The sequence below is a fragment of the Sphaerodactylus townsendi genome, linkage group LG04 (assembly GCF_021028975.2).
Source record: "Sphaerodactylus townsendi isolate TG3544 linkage group LG04, MPM_Stown_v2.3, whole genome shotgun sequence".
Taxonomy (NCBI): domain Eukaryota; kingdom Metazoa; phylum Chordata; class Lepidosauria; order Squamata; family Sphaerodactylidae; genus Sphaerodactylus; species Sphaerodactylus townsendi.
Genome location: NC_059428.1, coordinates 139,778,561 through 139,801,686, shown reverse-complemented (window position 1 = coordinate 139,801,686; position 23,126 = coordinate 139,778,561). Strand labels below are relative to the sequence as shown.

General features: G+C 50.3%; 1 protein-coding gene across 5 annotated transcripts in view; it reads left to right on the top strand.

Annotated features, from left to right (window-relative positions):
• Positions 1-23,126, top strand: part of CLEC16A (C-type lectin domain containing 16A) — a 93,402-nt gene that overhangs the window by 59,718 nt on the left and 10,558 nt on the right. For 4 of the 5 annotated variants that reach the window (XM_048494328.1, XM_048494326.1, XM_048494327.1 and 1 more), the window contains 2 exons: positions 1,040-1,207; positions 21,583-21,726. In XM_048494328.1, coding sequence (XP_048350285.1) covers positions 1,040-1,207; positions 21,583-21,726 — 312 coding nt within the window. The remainder of the gene's footprint in view (positions 1-1,039; positions 1,208-21,582; positions 21,727-23,126) is intronic. The other variant, XM_048494329.1, reaches the window with a different exon arrangement.

Here is a 23,126-nt window from a genome sequence, read left to right as displayed (position 1 = left end):
CCACCAGCACAGAATCTGCATTAACAGAAAATGTTATCTATGTTAACGGAAAATCATTTCAGGTGGTTTTCTATGTTGCGCTGCAGTAGGGAAGCAAGGTTCAAGTCCACTGGTACCTTTGAGACAAACAAAACTTTGGGGTATCAGCTTTCAAAGGTTAAAACTCCCTTCATTGGAGAGCTGGCATGGTGTCGTGGTTAAGGGCAGGTGTACTCTAATCTGGAGAACCGGGTTTGATTCCCCGCTCTGCCATTTGAGCTGTGGAGGCTTATCTGGGGAACCAGATTAGTTTATGCACTCAAACACATGCCAGCTGGGTGACTTTGGGTGAGTCACAGCTTCTCAGAGCTCTCTCAGCCCCACCCACCTCACAGGGTGTTTGTTGTGAGGGGGGGAAGGAGATTGTCAGCCCCTTTGAGTATCCTTACAGGAGAGAAAGGGGGGGGGGGTATAAATCCAAACTCTTCTTCTTTTTTGTCCAGTATCTGTCAGAGAGCTTTGACTTGTCGAAGGCTTTTACAGCCCAAGTCAACTGGGTGGGACAGTCTCTCCTGGCTCTTTCTGCACCTGTTGAATGTGTGGGCAGAGTTGCAAGAGCCAGGACATTGCATGCGCCCTGAAAAGATCAGATTGAGTCCAGAGGTATCTTTAATGATCCACAAATTTTTCAGGCTGTAAGTTTTCACGAGTTGATAGCTGACCAACACGAGTCTAACGACTAACAAAGTTTTCGGGGTGTAAGCTTTTGGGAGTCAAAGCTTTCCAAGTAGCTGGTAAAGGGGGCTTTGGCTCTGAAAGCCGATGTCTCCCTGAAAACCCTGTCGGTCTGTCAGGTGCTGCGGGACTCCAAACTAGCTGTTCTTCTGCAAACCAACCCAGCTACCCTCTGAAACTCTCCTTCAAAATGAAGGGGATGAATCGGAGCTGCAGGGTGTTCCCCTTTTGGGCTGGACACCGAAGCCAGGCGGGGCTGGGTTAGGGCTGGGCAGCAAACGTTTCACGGCCAGGCGGAAGTTGACCGATCCCCCTTGCAATTCAGCTCTCCTGGACCTCCCAGTCCAACCTTCCAACGAAGTGATGGGCTTCGGGCACACCTCCGCCGCCGCCACGCAGCATCTGCCCTTCCGGTTTTACGACCAGGCGAGACGTAGCAGCTGCGACCCGGCGGCCCAGCGCTCGGTGTTCGCGTCTGTCGACAAGGTCCCAGGTCAGTGCTTGCCAGCGCCTCCTGCATGTCGCCTCTCGGGTTCTGAAAGCTTCAAGCAGTGGTGGCGAACCTTTGGCACTCCCGATGTTATGGACTACAAGTGCCAATTGGCCATGCTGGCATGGGCTGATGGGAATTGTAGTCCATAACATCGGGAGTGCCAAAGGTTCGCCACCACGACTTCAAGGATAGGAAATGGAAAGAACATGCCTGTTGTTTTGGAGATATAGTTTTATTGGGGGGGGGGTTCATGGGCGGGGGAGTGCTTGCTTGCTTTTACGCTTCAACATTCCAGCGCATATTTATTTGCTTTATTTATACTCTGCCTTTCTCTCAAAAAAGTTTCCTTCATGAGGCCGGGTTTGTGCTTCATTGAGGCTTGGCAGCCATTTTCCTAGGTGCCGGGCTCTTTGTTAGAATATTTATACCCTGCAAAACAGCTCACAGATTCAGACTCTGAACCTAAAGAATACAAGGACATTGCAAACGATGCCTGCCCCAGAAAGTTCTGTCCCTGCGTGGCACGATCCTTGGCATCCTGCGGAAGTCGGTCTGGTGGTTGTTCCTCCTGCTCCGTGTTTTGGATTTTTAACCTTCTTTCCCAAGGTGCTGTTAGCTGCTTTCTGGGGGAGGGGCACTGCCAAAGGGCGAGGCAGGGAGCCCTTTGGTGTAATGTGGCTGAACTGAATGGCGTTCTGCTCCTTTTTGCTTTTGGAAAGAAAGTGCTGTCGAGTTGCAGCTGACTTATAGTGACCCTGTAGGGCAGTGGTGGCGAACCTTTGGCACTCCAGATGTTATGGACTACAATTCCCATCAGCCCCTGCTAGCATTGACCATGCTGGCAGGGGCTGATGGGAATTGTAGTCCATAACATCTGGAGTGCCAAAGGTTCGCCACCACAGCTGTAGGGTTTTCCAGGCAAGAGGCGTTCATTGCCTGTCTCTGCATAGCAATCCTGGACATTGTGTTGTCGAAGGGTTTCATGGCTGGAATCGCTGAGGTGTGGTGGAGTTTCCGGGCTGTCTGGCCATGTACTGGGCTGTCTGGCCATCAGGAGAAAATGCTACTGGAACACGACCATACAGCCTGGAAACCCCACAACACCCCAGTCCTGGACTTCCTCTGGCAGGTTTCCCATCCCGGCACTAACCAGGGCTTCGCTTCCCAGATCTGAAGAGACCAAGTATTTAACTTCTCTGCTCTTGGTTCTTTTGCATGCAAGTGGAATCCCATGGGCCGGATCCAAAGGTGCCTTTTTGCCCACGAAGAGCTCTTTCCACGTGCAAAAGAACCATACAGTGTTTTTTTTCCTCATATGTTACAACACAGGTGTCAAACTCGCGGCCCTCCAGATGTTATGGACTACATTTCCCATCATCCCCTGCCAGCATCATCCTGGCAGGGGATGATGGGAACTGTAGTCCATAACATGTGGAGGGCCACGAGTTTGACACCTATGTGTTACAGTCTCCCTATGAATATCTGGGCTTCTTGGATTAAAATTTGGTATCCCAGATTTCATTGTAAGGGGTTGATGATCACCTCAAAGGACTCCACAAACCAAACCAGATCTTCAGAAACTGCAGACTCAGTCTTACTCTAGAGCCATAAGTAAATTCTGCAGAACGATCATTGGGATATGACCCATTTAAGCTACAAAATTTAACTGAGTTAGGCAACTGTATCAGCTTGTACCCTGCATAATTATGTTTCAAATCTTTTGAGCGGAAGTTCAGGAGCTGCGTGGCATAGTGGTTAAGTGCTTGCAGTGCCACTCAAACGCTCAGGAGTTTGAGCCTCCTGTGGGTCAGATATCTTGGCAGCTGGCTCATGGTCAAAGCCATCCATCCATTCCTTGGTCGGTAAATGAGTACCTAGCACATAGCTAGGGGGTAAAGAATAGCCGGGGAAAGCAATGGCAAACTCCCTCACAAAAGAGGCAGTACCTATGAAATCACTGCTTGCAGTGGTACCCCAGGGTCAGACACGACTGAAGGGGAAACTTTACCTTTTTTACTGGATTTCTAGCTATGCATTATGATTATTTTCATCTTCTCTGATCCTAATGTTGATATCCCCTTCCATGATAACATTAGCTGTTGGATCTTTATCAGCTGGCATATATTTCCAATCCAGATCGTATTTTATTTGGGATTTGATTTTAACTGCAGGACAGTGGTCATTAATAAGTAAACACAAAGTCTGACTATATTGCAGAACCAACGTCATGGCCAATTGCATAGAAGGTTCAAGTTCAGTTATTTGAATGTTCAGTGCTGTAGAGATGACCCTCACCCCTCACCCCCCTTTTGCTGATCCCCTAGTCAAGGCCTCTGCAGGGAAGTCATGCAGTTTAAAACCGTTCAGTGAAGGGGTCTCTAAACACCATGTTTTCTGAAGCAATATTAAATCAAATTTTGTAAGAAAATGGCATGTGTCCTGTCCATCAATCTACCCACCCAGCCCACAGCATTCCGAGATACTAAAGAAAGAGACTGCAAAACCATTTCTCTATTCTGTAAGTTTAGCATTCCTAGTCACTCAAATGACCTATAAAAATACAACCATTTTTATGATGATGCCCATGTCTCATGAGGCCCCTGTCGTCAGATAGAGGGCCAATTGTTTCCTGTTCGCAATCGAGCAAATTATCCCCAAGGGCTCCTTCTCTAATGTTATTTAGGGTAGTATTTGTGGAATTTAGAAATTCGATTTATATCCCCCCTTTCTTTCCTGTAGGAGACTCAAAGGTGCTGACAATCTCCTTTCCCTCCCCCCCCCCCCCCCGCACACAACAAACACCCTGTGAGGTGGGTGGGGCTGAGGGAGCTCCGAAGAACTGTAACTAGCCCAAGGTCACCCAGCTGGCGTGTGTTGGAGTGCACAAGCTAATCTGGTTCCCCAGATAAGCCTGCACAGCTCAAGTGGCAGAGTGGGGAATCAAACCTGGTTCTCCAGATTAGAGTGCACCTGCTCTTAACCACTATGCCACGCTGGCTCTTATTTAGGGAATAAATGTAGGGAATAGTACTTTAGTCAGACCCATTTTCAAAAGGTGAACTTTGGTTCGAAGAAGCCTCCTCCAACTTCAGCAATTTCTTCCTTAAATCTTCCAGTCTGTTAGTGATTTTAACTTGGTCTCAATTTGACAAATCCTGGAAGGGGTTTACAACCTCCTCTTCCAAGGAAATTGCAAGTTGGCAGCCATCTACCTCCAACTGTTATATAATTAGATTCTCTTCTAGAAGATCCACATGCTGCATCCCTTCATTCCTGTTTCTGGACCTTTCATGTGCTGTTGGTCTGAGTTCTCCTGCGCAGACTTACCTTTTCCTTTCCTCCCCCTGCAACCAGGTAAATAATTAGGCAGGAGAGGGATGTTTCTTATATTGTCAAGGACTCTCACTGGGAAGATTCCTTTATATCCTAGCTTCATTCTTTGTGCTGGTATCTTCGATGGTATTCTTAAAGTCTTAAAAGTAAGCATAATTCTCTGTCTGGCTTCAATTGTTTATTGCTTCAGACTGCAATAAATCTATCATAGAGCCTCTCTGTCTGAGTCAATTACTCAGACGATTTACTGCGAGTCATTTAAGGCAGGGGTCTGCAACCTGCGGCTCTCCAGATGTTCATGGACTACAATTGGCCATGCTGGCAGGGACTGATGGGAAGTGTAGTCCGTGAACATCTGGGGCACCAGAGTTGGACACCCATGCCATAACCACTGCCCCAGACTGGGAGCCAATTGGCAGGGGCTGATGGGATTTGTAGTCCATGAACATCTGGAGAGCCGCAGGTTGCAGACCCCTGGTTTAAGGCTTGTGCCCTCTGCATCTGCAGATTGTCAGACAGATCTTTCAGGGTTGAAGGATCCAGTGCTGTTGAGAGTTTTTCCACTTCCAGCTCTCCTTCCTTGCATTGCTGGTCCTCCTTATAGCAATTCCTTAAAACCGATGGAACTTGATGTGTTATGCGAGAATCAGGGCAGAGCTCTTTAAAGTTCGAATATTGTGATTTCCCTTCAGCAGTCTCTCAAACCACTGCATGGTTTCTTCCAGGCACCCCTCTAATCTTATCATGTGTTCAAATATGAGCTCTACTCTGGAGAAGCAAAGGTTAAGGGGAGACATGATACCTATGTTTAAATATTTGAAGGGATGCCATGTTAGTGAGGGAGCAGGCTTGATTTCTGCTGCTCCAGAGACTAGGACTAGAAGGAATGGATTCAAGGTGCAGGAAAAGAGATTCCACCTAAACATTAGGAAGAACTTTCTGACCATCAGGGCTATTCGACAGTGGGATTCACTGCCTCGGGGAGTGGTGGAGTCTCCTTCTTTGGAGGCTTTTAAAGAGAGGCTGGATGGCCGTCTGTCAGGAGTGCTTTGGTTGTGTGTTCCTGCATTGCAGGGAGTTGGACTGGATGACCCTTGGGTCTCTTCCAACTCTATGATTCTATGATTCTGCTGTTTTTAAACAAATCTCCTACTTTGCTGTCTCTTTCCCGGAGGGAAGCATTTGAATACCCTCCTTGTCTTTCCTCCTCTTCATTAATATTAGCCCCAAAGTGGCGTAAAGTGGTTTGAAACAGGGCTGTTACGATGGCACTCTGGCATTTGCGGGTGCAAAATCACCAGCTATCTTCGTCCCGAGGGCATTGGCCAAGTCCCACTAGAGCTTACTAAATTTCTACTCCCGATTTATGCACTAGATCGGCTGGCTGAGGTATGATAAAGCTGGCTGAAGTAACACAAAATTAGCCCTGTGGTGGCCAATCAGTAAATGCGGTAAAAGAACACAAACTTGTGGAGCGTTGTGACCGGAGCCGCTATCTGGTCGCCATCTGAGAAGCCTCCCGAAGGCGACCGCCGGCCTTGCAATAACCCCCTGCTTTGTCCCTTTCCACTGTTCTGCTTAGAGTTAATTCCATTCTGCAGACTCTTGTTGCTTGGATTGCACATGCTTAAGTTGCCAGGTTACTTGGAAGAATATTTACCACTTAGGGAAGGATACATGGGAGGTTGCGAGGGGAGGAGGGGGTGGCAGGTGTCTGGTTTTGTTTCTTTGCTTCCTTTACTTATGCCGTGCTTTTCTTTCGGGGGGGGGGGGGGGCAGAACAGCTCATATAATTCACCTGTCCTCTGTCTTGTCCTCACAACAACCCTTTGCGTGGATAAGTCTGAGAGTACGTGGCCTTGCCCAGTGAGCTTCCATGGCAGAGTCAGGATTCGCACGGAGGTCTCCCAGATCCTAGCCTGACACCCTAACCCAGGGGTGTCCAACTCTGGCACCCCAAATGTTCATGGACTACGATTCCCATCAGCCCCTGCCAGCAGGGGGTGGCCATGCTGGCGGGGACTGATGGGAAGTGTAGTCCATGAACATGTGGGGCGCCAGAGTTGGACACCCACGCCATAACCACTACCCCAGACTGGGAGGCTGAAGGCTGTGATTCCACTGGAATTAAAAGAAAGTAGTTTGGGGTGTATTTTAACCTGTTGTGTTAAAAGTTTCTAGCCTCTTGAGATGATTTGTATCATGCTGGTATGTATTTATTTACTGAAATTGACTGAACCTCCCCCCACCCCCCTTTCTGCCCAGTGGAGACTCAAGGTGGCTTATGTCATTCTCTCTTCCATTTTATACTCACAACAACCCTGTGAGGAAGAGCAGGCTGAGAAAGCGTGATTGGCCCAGAGTCGCCCAATAAGCTTCCACAGCACAGGCGGGGATGCAAACCTTGTTCTCCCACATACTGATCCAACACGCCAACCCCTCCCCCACGCTGGGTGGGTCCAGTGGCTTCTGAAATCTCAGAGCCCGGAGGAACTGCGCAGAGGGTTTTGATAGCCTTTCCTCTCCCCAAGACAAGAGGAAGCCTAGATAGCGAAGAAAGGCAAGTTTGCCTGAATTATACCAACGGCCGGCTTCTGCCTTCTCCAGCCTAGATGCAGTAGCTGCTTGGTAAATGGCCAAGCGCCAGGCCTGCCGGGAAGCTTCGCTCTGCACTCTCTCAGGAGCCCTCTTGGAGCTCTCCCGGCAGAGGCGGCCCGCCCCTGTTCCAGTTGCTCCCCCAGTGCCAGGTGCAGTGTGCGTTTGGCAGGTGACCAGTGATGTATGACGGGGGTCGTGCCAAGAGCCTGTCCATTACATGAGAGTAAATCTCTTTTGAAAGCAGGGGCCAGCAAGAAGAAAGGCCTCAAAAGCAACTAGGACCCCCGTGTTTCTTGCTCGAAGACGAGACGTTCCAGAGAACCGGCTGTGGACATTATCAGAGCTGGAATAAATGCCCTTGGTGAACCCTGACTGGCAACTGTCCTCTGTGGGAACCTGCAACGAAAGGCAGACCGGCCTCGTGCTATAAAATGAAGGGGAGGGGGAGGTTAAAATGCAGGACATTTAAGTGCAGAAACAAGAGTGGGTGTGTGTGTGATTAGTTAATGCTGATAAAGGAGAGGGGTTGTCTTTTTAAGGAAATTCACTAAACAATTATTATTGTGGAGAGAAGGAGCCTTCTGGCTTCGGCCCAGGATTATGTGTTCCTTTCTGCAGAAGTTGTAAAAGTCACAGCGACCCGTCTGAATAAGTGCTCGTAAAAGTTACGCTGAACTTCCAGCCTCGTGATTGCCACGTGAGCTGGGTGGAAAACGGGAGGGGCTTCAGATCCATATCACAGGTTCTTATCTGGGTGTAGTCACACCAGTCTCTGTTTCTGAGAACCAGCGTGGTGTAGTGGTTAAGGGCAGGTGCACTCTAATCTGGAGAACTGGGTTGGATTCCCCGCTCTGCCACTTGAGCAGTGGAGGCGTATCTGGGGAACCAGATTAGCTTGTGCACTCCAACATACGCCAGCTGGGTGACCTTGGGCTAGTCACAGTTCTTCTGAGCTCTCTCAGCCCCACCCACCTCACAGGGTGTTTGTTGTGGGGGGGAGGGAAAGGAGTTTGTCAGCCCCTTTGAGTCTCCTACAGGAGAGAAAGAGGGGATATAAATCCAAACTCCTCCTCCTCCTCCACTTCTTCAGCCTGTTCCCCCACCGCTGCATTTCAGGACGTGTAATGAATTGTGGTGTTAAACAGGTCCCTTTTAAATTCCGTCAACATTAACAAAAATATCAGGTCAACGATTAACTAGTTAGAAAGCGGAGGGTTGTTTTGTAGCCATCATGTATAGAAATGGTGGTGGACAGTGATCAACGAATTGCGCATTATACAGTCTTCGGCAGAGCATTGATTGATCAGTCTGGGGAGCATGCCAAGGGGAACAGACAGACCGTGACTCCAGGTAGGGGGCTGTTGACCACACAATCCCACCGTTAAGGCGTAGTGGCTGTTCTCTTGGGGTAGTCTCCAGGTGAGTTGCTGACCTCTGACCATCTGATGCTCAGGCTTCCTACGTTTGCTATTACATTTTGCAAATAGTAGAACACTAAACTTTCCTGCTTTGCTACTGGAAATAGTAGCTGTGTAGACCTGCAGTCGAACGAGTCTAGCAGCAACTTATCTTTCTAGAATCTCTGCGTTCCCTTTGTCAAACGGGACAACTTGAATCTACAAAAGCAGCTTTACCTGTCAGTGTCAAAACATCAGGATTAAAACAGGATTAAAACAGGATTGTTCAAATATGCAGGTTTTTATTTTACATCCATTCCATCCCACCCTTCAACTTTGCCTGGTTCCTTGAGCAGCTTATGATAAACATTTGAAACAATACAGTTGATGGGGAATCTAGTCAGTGCTAAATAGAAAAATAACAGTAAAATCTACTACCCGTGTTTCCCTGAAAATAAGACAGGGTCTTATATTAATTTTTTGCTGCAAAAGATGCATTTGGGCTTATTTTCAGGGAATGTCTTATTTTTTGCGTCCAGTGGACATATGGCGGTGGCTATGCTGGGGAATCTGTAACTAGGGCTTGTTTTTGGAGCAGGGCTTATATTTCAAGCATCCTCCAAAAATACCGAAAAATCATGCTAGGGCTTATTTTCACGGTAAGTCTTATTTTCGGGGAAACAGGGTATGACATGAAACCCCAGTAAATAATCCCCAACATTAAAATAAAGAGGCAGCTATGGAGGTGGAGAAGTAAAACCTACTATCTTAACCTACTGCATCTGTGTATGGTTCTCCAGTTGCGCAGTGGCAGATAGGAAGGCGCTCCAAAGGGTGATCACTACTGCACAGAGGATTATCGGCTGCCCTCTCCCCTCCTTGGAAGAACTCTATAATTCCCGAAGCCTAAAGAAAGCCCAAAATATTCTGAGAGACCCGTCTCATCCAGCACACTCTTTTTTTGAACTGTTACCATCTGGCAGACGATACAGGTCTATCAAAACTAGGACAAAGAGGCTTAGAGAGCTTCTACTCTAGACCTGTGGCTATGCTGAACTCCGTGGCTTCGTGTTGATGTGTTTGGGGCTGTGTAGGGATGGGTGGAGGAAGGGGAAAGTGAGGATGGGGTATGAGTCTGAAATGGTGTGCATCGAGGAACGCTGCTGTAAATTTTGTTGTGCGTGCACAATGACAACAAAATGCTTATGCTTATGCTTAAAAGTGGAGAAATAAAAGCTTGGCAAAATAAGTTAGGTTTTTACATCACCACTTCCGGGCGGAAAGTTTTAAGTCGGGGCAACACCGAAAAAGTGGCAACACCTGAAAAGTCTCCGGTTCTAATCGTCGGCTGCCTCCACCAGCAGGGCCTCCAACGAAAATCAGAGACCTGGAACACGTGGAAGGAGGTGTTCCTTTTGGATGGTTTGAAGTGTTGAAAAGCAGCCCTGTTCCTTGCCATTTGGATCTGGCTAGCAGCCGGTGGCCCGAATCCCATTGTCAGGCGCTGCTGGAGAACGTCAGCTGGGGTGAACTTATTCTTTACAGCTCACTCACCTTCACTTTGCAGAATTCTTCATCTTCACTTTGCAGAATTCTTGCCTGTCGGGGTTTTTGCTGTCAAGGTGATTGAACGAGGCCCACGCTAGTGTTTGCCAACAGTTAGTAGGGAACGCAAGGGAGATTCCCCCCCCCCCCCCGGACTGCCCTCCCAAACTCAGTTAGAGAAAGATCTCTTACAAGCGTCAGCATTTTTATGCAGGCATGATATTTAGCAGGCCATTCAGATGAAGGCAGAAGGTCGAATGGCCTGTCCTTAAATTTGGAGTTCTGCAAGACAGCGGTGTTTGCAGGGGTCGGAAGGCTCCTGTTTATTAGGCAGGAATTTCAGGGCCCATTCCAGGGTCGTTCATCACCAGGATATGACATTCACATGCTATTGCCTGTGAGTCTTTTAAGGAAGAAGAGCCCCCCCCCCACGGACCCCCCCCGCAACATGGACCCTTCAGATTAAGGAACTGGAGAGGCTTAGTGGAAGAAGAAGAGTTTGGGTTTATATCCCCCCCTTTCTCTCCTGTAAGGAGACTCAAGGGGGCTTACAAACTCCTTTCCCTTCCCCCCCGCACAACAAACACCTTGTGAGGTGGGTGAGGCTGAGAGAACTCAGAAGAGCTGTGACTACCCCAGGGTCACCCAGCTGGCATGTGATGGAGTGCACAAGCTAATCTAGTTAATCAGATAAGCCTCCACAGCTCAAGTGGACGAGTGGGGAATCTACACTTAAGTATCTTTTTTAAAAAAAGTAAAAAGTCAAGTAGGCAAATGTAAGTTGGCAAATGTAAGTTCCTACACTTAGGCAGGAAAAATGATATAGGATGGGTGACACCTGGCTTGACAACACTAGATAAGCCTCCACAGCTCAAGCGGCAGAGCGGGGAATCAAACCTAGTTCTTCCAGATTAGAATGCACCTGCTCTTGACCACTACACCACTGCTGCTAATTCCCCGCTCTGCCGCTTGAGCTGTGGAGGCTTATCTGGTGAACTAGAGTAGCTTGTGCACTCCCACACATGCCAGCTGGGTGACCATGGGCTAGTCACAGTTCTTTGGAGCTCTCTCAGCCCCACCCACCTCACAGGGTGTTTGTTTTGAAGGGGGAAGGGAATGGAGTTTGTAAGCCGCTTTGAGTCTCCTACAGGAGAGAAAGGTGGGGAATAAATCCAACTCTTCTTCTTCTTAAAGGCAGCTGCCGGCAGGAAGGACAGAAGCCCTTGCCAGAGGCAAGGAAGTCCTTCCTGCTGGCAGCTCTAATGACTTCCCATTCCTTATTCAAATGCAGGCAGCCCTGGGGCCCAGAAGCAGGAGCTCACAGGTCCTGGAAGACCATCCCAGATTCAGAGCAGGAAAGAGGCAGGGAAAGAGGCAGGGAAAGAGGAGAGTCGCTTCCTGACCACTCCCCAAAGTCTTTGCGGTGGCTGGATTCTTATGAGACAGGCCACTTGGGCTTCTGCCGGTGTCCCGATTCTTCTGGAATCCTGCCGTGTGAAAAAGAAGAACGAAACTGGGATTCTGCGGATTTCTAAATCGGGCCCAGAGGAAGCGCTGAGTGTTTTTCGTTTCTCAGCTCCAAAGAATTCAGGGCTGGCGGAGGCCCGTCCAGTTGGGAATGAACGTGTTCCCTTCAGGCTTCGGAATCGCGCAAGTGCCAGTAAAACAAACGCGCAAGTTTTCGCCTCGCGCAGCACGTTGAAATGGTTGGAAGGGGACGTTACTCATTGGTTTTGCCTGCCGGCCGTTCTCCAAGTGTCGTCGAACGTAGCTGCCTCTGATTCAGCGGAACCGTCCAGAGCTGTTTGAGACAGGAATCGAAGGTTTGTATGCATTTTTCGAAAAACCGTGATCATGTGTGGGCGACGCTGTTAAGTCCCCATCGACTTATGGCGATGACTTGCGGGGTTTCCAAGGCCAGAGATGGACAGGGGGGGTTTGCTTCCTACCTGCACAGCAACCTTGGTGTTCCTTGGTGGTCTCCCATCCAAGTACTATCCAGGGATGACCTTGCTTAGCTTCTGAGATCTGATGAAATCAGGCTAGCCTGGTTAAAAATAGTTTTGAAAGTTATTGTAGAATAAATGCCCCCATGCCAGAGGACAAGATGTCTTTGGCAACAATTGCCCAATTTGGGGGGGGGAGGTGGCATTCGAAAGCGATTCTTATAAGCCTTAGGTGGAGGGGGCTGCAGTCTGAACTGGCAGCTGAGAAGGTGGGGGCCTGGGATGCCCGAAAGTTTTTTTCTGACCTTTTGCATGAGGTGGGACGAAGCGTCACTGTCGTGACCCTCTAATGCATAGGTGTCAAACTCGCGGTCCTCCAGATGTTATGGACTACAGTTCCCATCAGGCTAGCAGAGGATGATGGAAACTGTAGTCCATAACATCTGGAGGGCCGCGAGTTTGACCCCTGTGCTCTAATGCCTTTGCCTGAGTCCTGCCATATTTCAGCCTAATGAGTGCTTCCTGCTTCGGTAGACCTGGGCATGTTTCGCTGTCCCAGTTCACCTTATCTCTGCAGCTGCAGTGGGGAGGGGTGGCAGCCCCAGTTCTCACCTTCTGTGGAGAGTGTGTGTGTGTGTGTGTCTCTTCCTGCTCCTGGAGAAAGCAGGGGTGTGTGTCTGACATCTGTGTGCTGGGGGATATAATGCTTTGCCTGTTTTTATGAACTCAGTTCTGACAATCCAAGTCAACCGCTTTCCTGCTCTTCCCATCTGTAAATAAGAATTCTGCTTTCAGAGTATTGATTCCTTCATTGACCAAGTCTGGAGTTGTGACAGTAACAAACGGACCTGCAGGCTGCCCTAGACCACTGAGTACTTCTAGCCCAGTGGTGGCGAACCTTTGGCACTCCAGATGTTATGGACTACAATTCCCATCAGCCCCTGCCAGTATGGCCAATTGGCCATGCTGGCAGGGGCTGATGGGAATTGTAGTTCATAACATCTGCAGTGCCAAAGGTTCTCCAACACTGTTCTAGCCTCTTGCAGAAACATGGTGGCGAAAGTGTTGGACCCACGATCAGGCTCTGCCATGGAAACTCACTGGGTGAACTGGGGCCAGCCACACCTTCTGAGACTAACCTACTTTGCAGGGTTGTTGTGAGGATAAAACAGCATGGAGGAGAATGGTGGAATGCCGCTTTGGGCCCCCATTGGGGAGAAAGGTGGGATATGAACAAACAAAATAGTGACTGTTTCAAGAGAAGGTGTCTTAGGAAGGAGAGGCAGATGGGGTGGGGACAGACCTGTGTTCATTCTAAGGGACCGCATGTCAAAAGTGTCCTTCCGAGAACACGGCGGCATCCATCCATAGCCTCTTTGCCTACCCATGGCAGCCGTTCCTTTTTGCTTGTCCCTGAGGCTGATGGAAAACCTCTCAGAAGCCGGCTGGGTTGCTTCTTCCCTGCGCCTCGTCTGAAAGCATCCAAATGCTCTTCTTTTGAGGTTTGACCGCGCCTCCCATTTGGGAAGGAGAGATGGGCTCCCGTTCCTGGTACCTGCGTTGTCTCATTATTCCCACTGGCTTCCTGTAAGCTGGTAGATAAATTTGCCTTTCGTACCTTGCCAGGAATCTGTGCTTGGATTGTGGTCTGACCTCAGAACCGCGGCCTCACGAGAGAGGAAAGATATATGAATTTTAGGCGTCGTTTGGCATGCGCTGCGTTGACAAACACGACGCGCGGCCGCCAACGAGAGCGTGGTTGCTAAGGACGGGGGAGCGGCTTCCATACTGCTGCTTCAGGAAAACGCGGTCAATAAGAGACTGATGCCCTGGTGGCCTTGGCCGCGTGTAGATTTGCGGCTTGGCTGAAACACCCCCGGGCTGGTAAAATAGTTCCTTCTTGAACAGCCAGAAAAATATCCGTCTTTTGGAGGAAGAGTGGGCAGCTCTGCCCCACAGGCGCTCGGCTGTCTCCCGGCAACCAGCATCATGAATGGGGACTGCTGCTATCTGCAACCCCGTGGCAGGTCGGTCTTGGTGCAGACCCTGCAGGCAGCAATACAGTCTTTTTTTTTTGGGGGGGGGGGTAGTCTCCGAGTCTCTCTCAATTGTGAGGCTGGGGGAGGGGGGGTGGCAGCACGAACAGCATTCCTTATTGGCTCAGAACCTCTGTGCTGGATGAAACCCAAAGCCAAGCCCTCTGTTGCCAAAGCAGTTTCCTGCCCCACGCCGGCATCCGGGTTCATCCGAGGAGATTCAAGTCCAAACAATAACCGTGATTCATTAGGTGGAAGTGAAGCATCCCCCTTTCAGATTCACAAGGATGTAGACGGTTACCAGATATCGGGTTCCTCCTGAAGTGCCCCTCTCTGCCTGCCTCCAGGCTCAGGGGGGTGTCATTTGGGGGAGGGTTTGGTTGACATCCTGAGGCAGCAGTAACTTGTGGAGTCAACCAGAGCGTTGCTGACTTAGGCTGTCCATGCACCTTCAAGGTTGTGTAAAGGGCATCTCCATGATCTAGCCCCGTGGTGGCGAACCTTTGGCACTCCAGATGTTATGGACTACAATTCCCATCAGCCCCTGCCAGCATGGCCAACTGATATCTGGCGAATCAGCTGGAGCTGGTAGAAGTCGCCACGTGCTATAGAGGGAACCGGAGCCTCCAACCATTGGCTGGGATCCAGCAGCGCACCTGCCAATCTGCTCCTTCAAGGAGGAAGCAACCCCTTCATGTGCATAGGCCGGCCTTGAATAGCTTTCTCGTTGACCGAGAGCACCTCGGCCTTATCTAGGCTGAACCTCTTTCTCTTCCCCCGCTCCTGCACCATTACAGTCTCCAGACTTCCAGAGACCTACCCAACCTGGCTGCTAAAGGGCAATAAAGCTGGAGATATCCCCTCACCGCCCCGCCGCCATTGTGGCAACCACTCCAAACTGTGGAAGGCGGCTCCTAGCTGTTTCAAATTCATTCATTCATTCATTCATTCATTCATTCATTCATTCATTCATTCATTCATTCATTCATTCATTTTTTTATTTATTAAATTTATAGGCTGCCTCATCCCCGAAGGGCTCGGGGCGGCTCACAACACGGCTGTTTCAACAGCAAATTAATACAACATAAAATAGCCCATTAAAACTCAGCAGATGAATAATAATGAATAATTAAAACAGCAAGATTGTGTAACATATATACACATATACACAGGCGCCCAATCTAAAGGCCAAAGGAAAAGAAGAAGAAGAAGAAAGAAAGGGAGGAGATAGGCAGGGCCCAGATGGAATTAGGGCCCACCCAAGATGGTCCAGACAGGCAGCTTTGATTTCAGTTTCAGTGGGGGGCGGTGGAACTGCGGCCGGCCCCTCCAAAAGCCCGGTGGAATAGCTCTGTCTTACAGGCCCTGCGGAACTCACCAAGGTCCTGCAGGGCCTGGTCAGCTGGTAGAGCATTCCACCAGGCAGGGGCCAGAGCGGTAAAGGCCCTGGCCCGGATCGAGGCCAGCCGCATCCTTGCAGGGCCTGGGATCACCAGTAGTTCTGCCGCCGTTGATCGTAGTGGCCTGTGTGGGACATAAGGGGTGATGCGGTCCCGTATGGTATACTCCACATTCTCTGTGCTCAAGGAAAGAAATTGGAAATCTGCTGTAAGGAAAGGGCAAATTTCCAGCCGGTATCAATTATGCAGATAGCGCTATTTGCATATACCCTTATTTTGCCAAATGTTCGAGGTATTTATGCATGATCTATTTGGAACCTGCTAGGCATGAAGAGATTATAAGTAATGTGCAACTGGATATAAATGTAATAATAAAACTTACAATGAGGGCACTTGGGCAACCTAAGACGCGTAATGGGACAGTACTTAGTAACAAATTCTCATAAGCATTGTATAAGATCTCATAAATATTGTACATAAGGCAAGAAACCTGTAACATTCATATTGCGTTCCAATCAGTTGAAAGAGTCAGTATCACCAATGTTCAATGAGTCAAAAATATTAAAGCGAAGCGGGTTGTAGTAGACAGCAGCAGCTCCAGCAAGTGGATGAAGACACCACGGCGACAGCAGCCACATGACATCACCAACATGACATCTCTTCAAATATCTAAACATGGCTACCGTGTCACTCCTTAACCTTCTCTTCTCCAGACTAAACATCCCCAGCTCCCTAAGTCTCTCCTCATAGGGCATGGATCCCAGACCTTGGACCATTATGGTTGCCCTCCTCTGGACCCATTCCAGCCTGTCAATATCCTTCTGAAATTGCGGTGCCCGCAACTGAACACAGCTCTCTAGGTGAGATCTGACCAATGCAGAGTAGAGTGGTACGATCACTTCCCTCGATCTAAACGCTATACTCTTATTGACTCATCCCAGAATTGCCTTGGCTTTCTTGGCTGCAAGAGTCGGCGATCCCAGAGACGGGATCCGACATCCCAGCCAGGAGACATGATGGAATCAGGCCGGAACAGGCCAGGCCCTGACATCCAGTAAAACTACCCCGGAAGAGCCTCTCTCATCTGCAGAGTGTGAGGATCAGGTGATTCTCCTTCCCAGCGCCAGACCCCGAACGCTGACACTTTTAGCGATCACCTGTCATCGTTAGTTGAGAGATGAGAAATCTATGATTACGTTTTTCTCTGTAAATCAGCAACAGGAAGCAGCACGCAGGCTTGTCAGAAAGCACGGGGCTTTCTTCAACCACAGTTTCTCTGCAGAAGTCAAATAAATCTGTAGTGTCGAAAGACCTTGAGAGCCCCTGAAGCGTTTCCCATCCATTAGTTTGCAGCGGCAGACAGAAAGAAAAACAGGTCGATTCTCATTTTTTTTTTCACAAAAAACGCCCAGAGACCAGGTGTAGCAGCAAGTCATCCGGCCATTTGTCATCCGGTTGCTGGACAGCAGGCCCTTTGGAACGGAGGAGGGGTTCAAGCGAGCTCTGCGTTCCCAACAGCTGCCTAAAGACAAACAGAGCAGACTTACGGGAAAGGGCTGCCCCCTTTTTCTTGCCCGTGGTTCTGTATCCTTAGGGCTTGGGGGGATCTTTGGCCCCCTTCCAGCATTGAAGTCTCTGAAATGACTAGGCCTCAGTGGCTCGTGATGGCCATTCATGACACATGAGCAAACCAAGCGAGAAAGAGAGAAGGACAGACGCTCTCCCGCATGCGAATTAAGATACTTTCAATCCACTTTTAATGTACCCGAGTGATCTGTTGCAAGTGGATTTTAGCCATTTCACAAAAGAAAACCCAGTTGCAAAGAGAATGGAAAAGGATTATTCATAGAATCATAGAGCTGGAGGAGACCCCCTGGGCCATCCAGTCCAACCCCCTGCCATGCAGGAACACGCAGTCAAAGCACTCCCGACAGATGGCCACCCAGCCTCTCTTGAAAAACCTCCAAAGGAGACTCCACCACATTCTGAGGTGGTGCATTCCACTGTCGAGCAGCAGGAGTTCTTTCTAATGTTTACGTGGAATCTCTTTTCCTTCACCTTGAACTCATGACTCCTGGTCCTCACCCTTCTGTAGCAGAGGTTGGGGTGTCTTATACCAAGGCTGTGAAATGCCCTGTCGAGGGATCATAGAATAATAAGAGTTGGAAGAGATCCCAAGAGCCACCCAGTACAACCCCCTGCCATGCAGGAACACATAATTAAACACATAATCCTGACAGGTGGCCATCCAGCCTCTCTTGAAAAACCTCCAAAGAAGGAAACTTCACCACACTCCGAGGTGGTGCATCCACTGTCGAATAGCCCTGACTGTCAGAAGTTCTTCCTGATGTTTAGGTGGAATCCCTTCCCCTTCACCTTGAGCCCATGACTCCTGGTCCTAGTTTCTGAGGTTGTTTCCGCACGGCCACTCTTCGGGGGTGCGTTGATATAAACAACACCGACGCACCACCACCCCGGGACCGTTTGCATGGATGGTCCCAGTAGGGGTGGGGAAGACGGCATCCTGCACAGAGGCTGCACCGTCCCCCGAACGCCTTACCGTCCCCTTCGGTCTTCCGACATGTTGCACAGGTCAGGGGACATGCCCCCGCCGCCTTGTGCGACAGCTCCGGAGTCGCAGGGCAGGAGGGGCGTGTCCCCTGGCCTGTGAAATACGCCAGAAAGCCAGAGGGGATGGTAAGGCGTTCAGTAAAGGGGGGGTGGCGCCTTCCAGCCATTCCAGCTCAGGGAGAGAGGTTTGGAAGCAGCATCTTCGCACCACTCGGGGGTTGCGAGGCCGGCACTGCTGCGATGCGGCGGCAGCGGCGGCCATGCAAACCCCTCCTCAGGGACGCTGTTTTTAGCATCCCTGGGGCGCTCTTTACCGCCCGTGCGGAAAGAGCCCGAGGCAGCAGAAAACAAGCTTGCTCCCTCTTCGACATGGCATCCCTTCAGATATCTAAACATGGCAATCGTGTCACCTCTTGACCTTCTCTTCAGCAAACTAAACATCCCCAGCTCCCTCAGTCTCTCCTCGTAGGGCATGGACTCCTGACCTTTTATTCAGGGCGTATGAAAAGTGCCTCTCCCACCCAATTGCTGGAGCTACCTGGCTTGCTTGTGTGGAAACCCTTTTTGATCTCCATAGGTGAATGACTGGGATGGAGATCAAACATGTCACACATTTTGGTAACTGTTTTGTCACAGAGGTAAAGGATGTTGTTGAGTTCCAACTGACTTAGAGCTACCCCATCCCGGGGCTTTCAAGGAAAGGAACTTAGAGGTGGGTTTCCACAGCTGCCTCTGTACGACAACCCTGGCTACTTTGGTGGTCCCCCTTCCAAGGACTAACCACGACTGACCCTGCTTAGCTTCCGAGATGAGATTAGGTTGGGCTAACCTGGGCCATCCAGGTCCAGGCAGGAGGCAGTCAGAAGTGGTTTGCCACTACCCTCCTTGGTGGCCTCTCACCTGAGGACTGAGCAAGGGCTGCCCCTGCTTGGCTTCTGCATTGTCTATTTGGGTGGCTTAGAATTGTGTACCATCAAGTCGCAACTGATCATGGCGACTCCATCCATGGAGTGTCCAAGGCAAGATGAGAAGCGAGTCTGAAGTCGTTGCGGTGATGGAATGAAGAGACGAGACGCAGCGATATCAGGAAACCGGTGGAGAGAAGCCAGTGGCCGATCTAGCTGATCTGGCTAGTCAGGCCAGTCTGGCTAGTCCACCGAGCTGGGGTCCCTGGCACCTTTATTAAGGGTTTGGGAAGGCGGGAGAGCGGGAGAAAGTTGCACAATTCATGCCTCCTAGGAGGGCTGCGTATGTGCAGGGAGAAACGTTCCTGTCTGGGTCGAATCCACATTCAGGCATCTTGTGACCCGGGTGTCTGGGGGATCTCGTGATGTGCGTACGTGTGAGCCCAGGAGGGGACAGATGGCGCAGGCATTCCTGTGCACTTTCTGAAGCTCTACTGGGTTTGCTAATGCACCCCTACACGAGTCGCCTTTTGCCTTCCTCTGCATAGCAACTTCTGTCTTCCGTGATGGTTTCCCCTACAAGTACTAAACAGCTTAGCTTCCAAGTTCGGACAAGACTGGGCTAGCTGGGGCTGTTTTGTCACACTTGGTTGCAGGATGAATTTCTCCTGAAATGCCCTTCTCAATAACCGCGGTGTATGAAATTCTGTGCAGAGGCAGCCAATAATACTTAGACCAAGTACCGAAAGCTGGCTGCTCCAGTGTATGGGCAAACAGGGCGCTGCCACTGCAACTTTCAAGTGCTCTCAACCACTCTTCCCTGGCAGAGTAGAGATGCCCACCCCAAATCCTAGTCTGACGCCTTAACCCCTGTTAAGATGTTTCCTACTCATAAAGGGTACAGAGTGAATGCTAATGATAGCTGGAGAAGGGATGCTGCACAGGTTACTGGTTTTTATCTGGGAGTCTTAATAGACCACAAACTGAACATGAGTCAGCAGTGTGATGCGGTGGCCATTAAAGCCAATGTGATTCTGGGCTGTATCAATAGGAGTACAGTGTCTAGACCAGGGGTCAGCAACCTTTACCACCCAAAGAGCCATTTGGACCCTTTTTCCACGGCCCCGAAGATCTACTGAGCCGGAGAGGCGGCTTCCACACGGAGCCGCCTCCAGTTTGGCCCCTCCACTCACCTTTCCTGGAGGGACACGCCCATGCTAACCTCCGACCTGCGGAGCCGCAGTATAAGGCTGAAAGAGCCGCATGCGGCTCTGGAGCCACTGGTTGCAGACCCCTGGTCTAGTCTGAGGGATGTAATTGTACCTCTCTATTCTGCATTGGTTAGACCTCACCTGGAATATTGTGCACAGTTCTGGGCACCACAATTCAAGAAGGATATTGACAAGCTGGAATGGGTCCAGAAGAGAGCAACCAAAATGGTCAAAGGTCAGGAATCCATGCCCTACGAGGAAAGATTCAGGGAGCTAGGTGTGGTTAGTTTGGTGAAGAGAAGGTCTTTTAAGAGGTGACATGATAACCATGTTTAGATAGTCATGTTGGTGTGGGAGCAAGCTTGTTTTCTGCTGCTCCAAAGACCAGGATCAGGAGTCATAGGTTCAAGATGAAGGAAGAGTTTCCACCTAAACATCAGGAAAAACCTCCTGACAATCAGAGCTTGGGGTCTCTTCCAACTCTATGATTCTATGATTTTAGGAATGCACCAGAGATGCTTCAGATATACATTTGAAAATACAAGAAGGGATCCTAGTTGAGGAGACCAGTTGTCTGCTTGAGGCAAGTGGTGGGATGTGTCAGTACAAACATTGACCTTGCTCTGTGCCCCAGCCTTTGTTTTACCCCAGGGGTCTATGCTGTGATTGGAGGGCTGGACTCGGATCCAAGAGAAAAAGTGTCACGTGTCACAGAAGTTTGCTTGAGTGGCCTGTGGCCAATCGCACACGCTCCGGCTAACCTACCTGACAGGGTTGTTGTGGGGATAGAACGGAGGCAAGGAGAACGGCATGAGCCGCTTTGGGTCCCCATTGGGGAATAAGGCCGGGTATAAGCAAAGTGCAGTTTTAAAGAAAATACAGAAGGCATTCCCCAAAGGAGCTGGTTTGGAAAATCGCTTGGGTGGTTAACCTGCAATTGAATCATTGCATTCTGCGCCCCTCCTTGAACTAACTGAGCTTGGACACGTTGGGGGAGCGGTGGGGGGGAGGGTTGTTCCTTTGCCTGTGTGGGAGCAGCAGTGGCGTAGGTGTTTAAGAGCAGGTGCACTCTGATCTGGAGGAACTGGGTTTGATTCCCCGCTCTGCCACTTGAGTTTTGGAGGCTTATCTGGGGAATTCAAATTAGCCTATACACTCCTACACACGCCAGCGGGGGTGACCTTGGGCTAGTCACAGTTCTTCAGAGCTCTCTCAGCCCCACCTACCTCGTAGGGTGTTTGTTGTGGGGGGGGAGAGGGAGGGAAAGGAGTTTGTCAGCCCCTTTGAGTCTCTGTGCAGGAGAGAAAGGGGGGATATAAATCCAACTCTTCTTCTTCTTCAGCAACAAGGGCACCTTTTCTCTTTCCTTTCCTGCACGGAAATGCCATTGCGTTAACAGTGCTCTTTCCCTCTTCCTTCTTCATTGCCGGCAGGTTTTGCCGTAGCCCAGTGCGCCAGCCAGCACGGCCCCTCGCCCCTTTCGTCGCCGTCCCCTTCCTCCAGCGGGAGCACGGGGCACTGTGATTCTGCAGCCACCAGCTCCGCCTCCACGTCGTCTGTGGTCCAGAGCCCATCAGGTACGGACGCCTCGCTTTCAACTCTTGCCGCTCTGGGGACTAATAAGGTTCATTTTTACAAACTGCTCGTGAGTGGAATTGCAGGTTCTTGATTTTTCTGGATGCTCCGTCTCTCGTTTACACCGTTCAAATTCTAGGAAGGGCCCCCCAGGTCCTTGGGATTAATCCATTTGACCGTTCGCACAGAGTTGGGCACATCTAGGGTTGCTCCACGGTGGGGCTCAGATTTCTCCAGGAGATACAGCTGGTCTCCACACAGTACTCCACACAATTGGCTTGGGGGGGGGGGGGCTGCTCTAGGGCCTCCCAACCCTCCCCAGCAACCCTCCCCAGATCTCCAAGGATTTTCCCAGCTGGAGTCGGCAAACAGCTGGCATGAAATGCCTTTGGTTCTTGTAGACGAGAGGATTCAGAGGGATCACTTTGCTCGTAAATCTGAAACATGCATGCCGCATTGCTTGCGCATAACGTCCAGTGTTCGGTGCTGAGCTCTCTTGCAAGCGACTGGGTGTTCAGCTGCCCCAAATGTGCATCCTCTGGTTGGGAATCCTGTCCTGAGTCCCAGATCTGCAGTGGCTGGCCGCAAGAAGGGAGGAGCATTCCGCTTGTGCTCTGAGGCTTTGCCCCACGTTCCCTCCTCTGAAAGAAGGGGTTGGCGTCGAACCTGGCCTGAAATTAATCTCCCCCGGGTGACAAACGTGATGACCTTTGGGGGCCAGAGTTCCTGCTAACTCAGTGGTGATCTTAAGATACTTTTCTTTCCCTTCCCTGGAAGTATTTTCTGACTTCTCGATTCCAGGAGGACGCCCTGTGGCAGAGAGGTCGGCCTCTTGTCACTCAGGAAATGGCGGTTCCACGGAGCTCCCACGGGGTGGATTTTCCAGGTGTTTCCTGGTGTCCAGCTCTCCGGGGGAGGGGGGGGGGCTTTTGAATGGATTCCTTGGCATGTCTAGAGTTAACGGTTGCCAGGAACTTAGGGAAAGCATTGGTTCTCACCTTAGGCAAAGCTATGAGGGAGTGGGGCGTGTGCTGCACACAGGGCACATGCCTGGGCCCTCCCAGAAAATCGCTCCCTTCCCCCCACGGCACCCCCCACACACACCCCTACGCCCTCCCTCCATTTACCTTAGTTCAGCCTGAAAAAGTTCAGGCTGAAAAGTGGTGTGTTCAGTCCAGACTGAAAAGGGCCCTGGTGGGAACTACACTACCCGGGAGACCTTGCGAGCCCCAAGGTTTTCTGGGTAGTGTAGTTCCCATCAGAAGAAGAAGAAGAGGAGTTTGCCAAACAAAGGCCAGATCCATCAAGTTTACTTCAATTTCAAAAATCCCAGGGGGAGGGGACAGTTCCTTGGAAAACACCCGCACCCTACCCCTCCCTAGGCCACAGTGGATTGTTTATA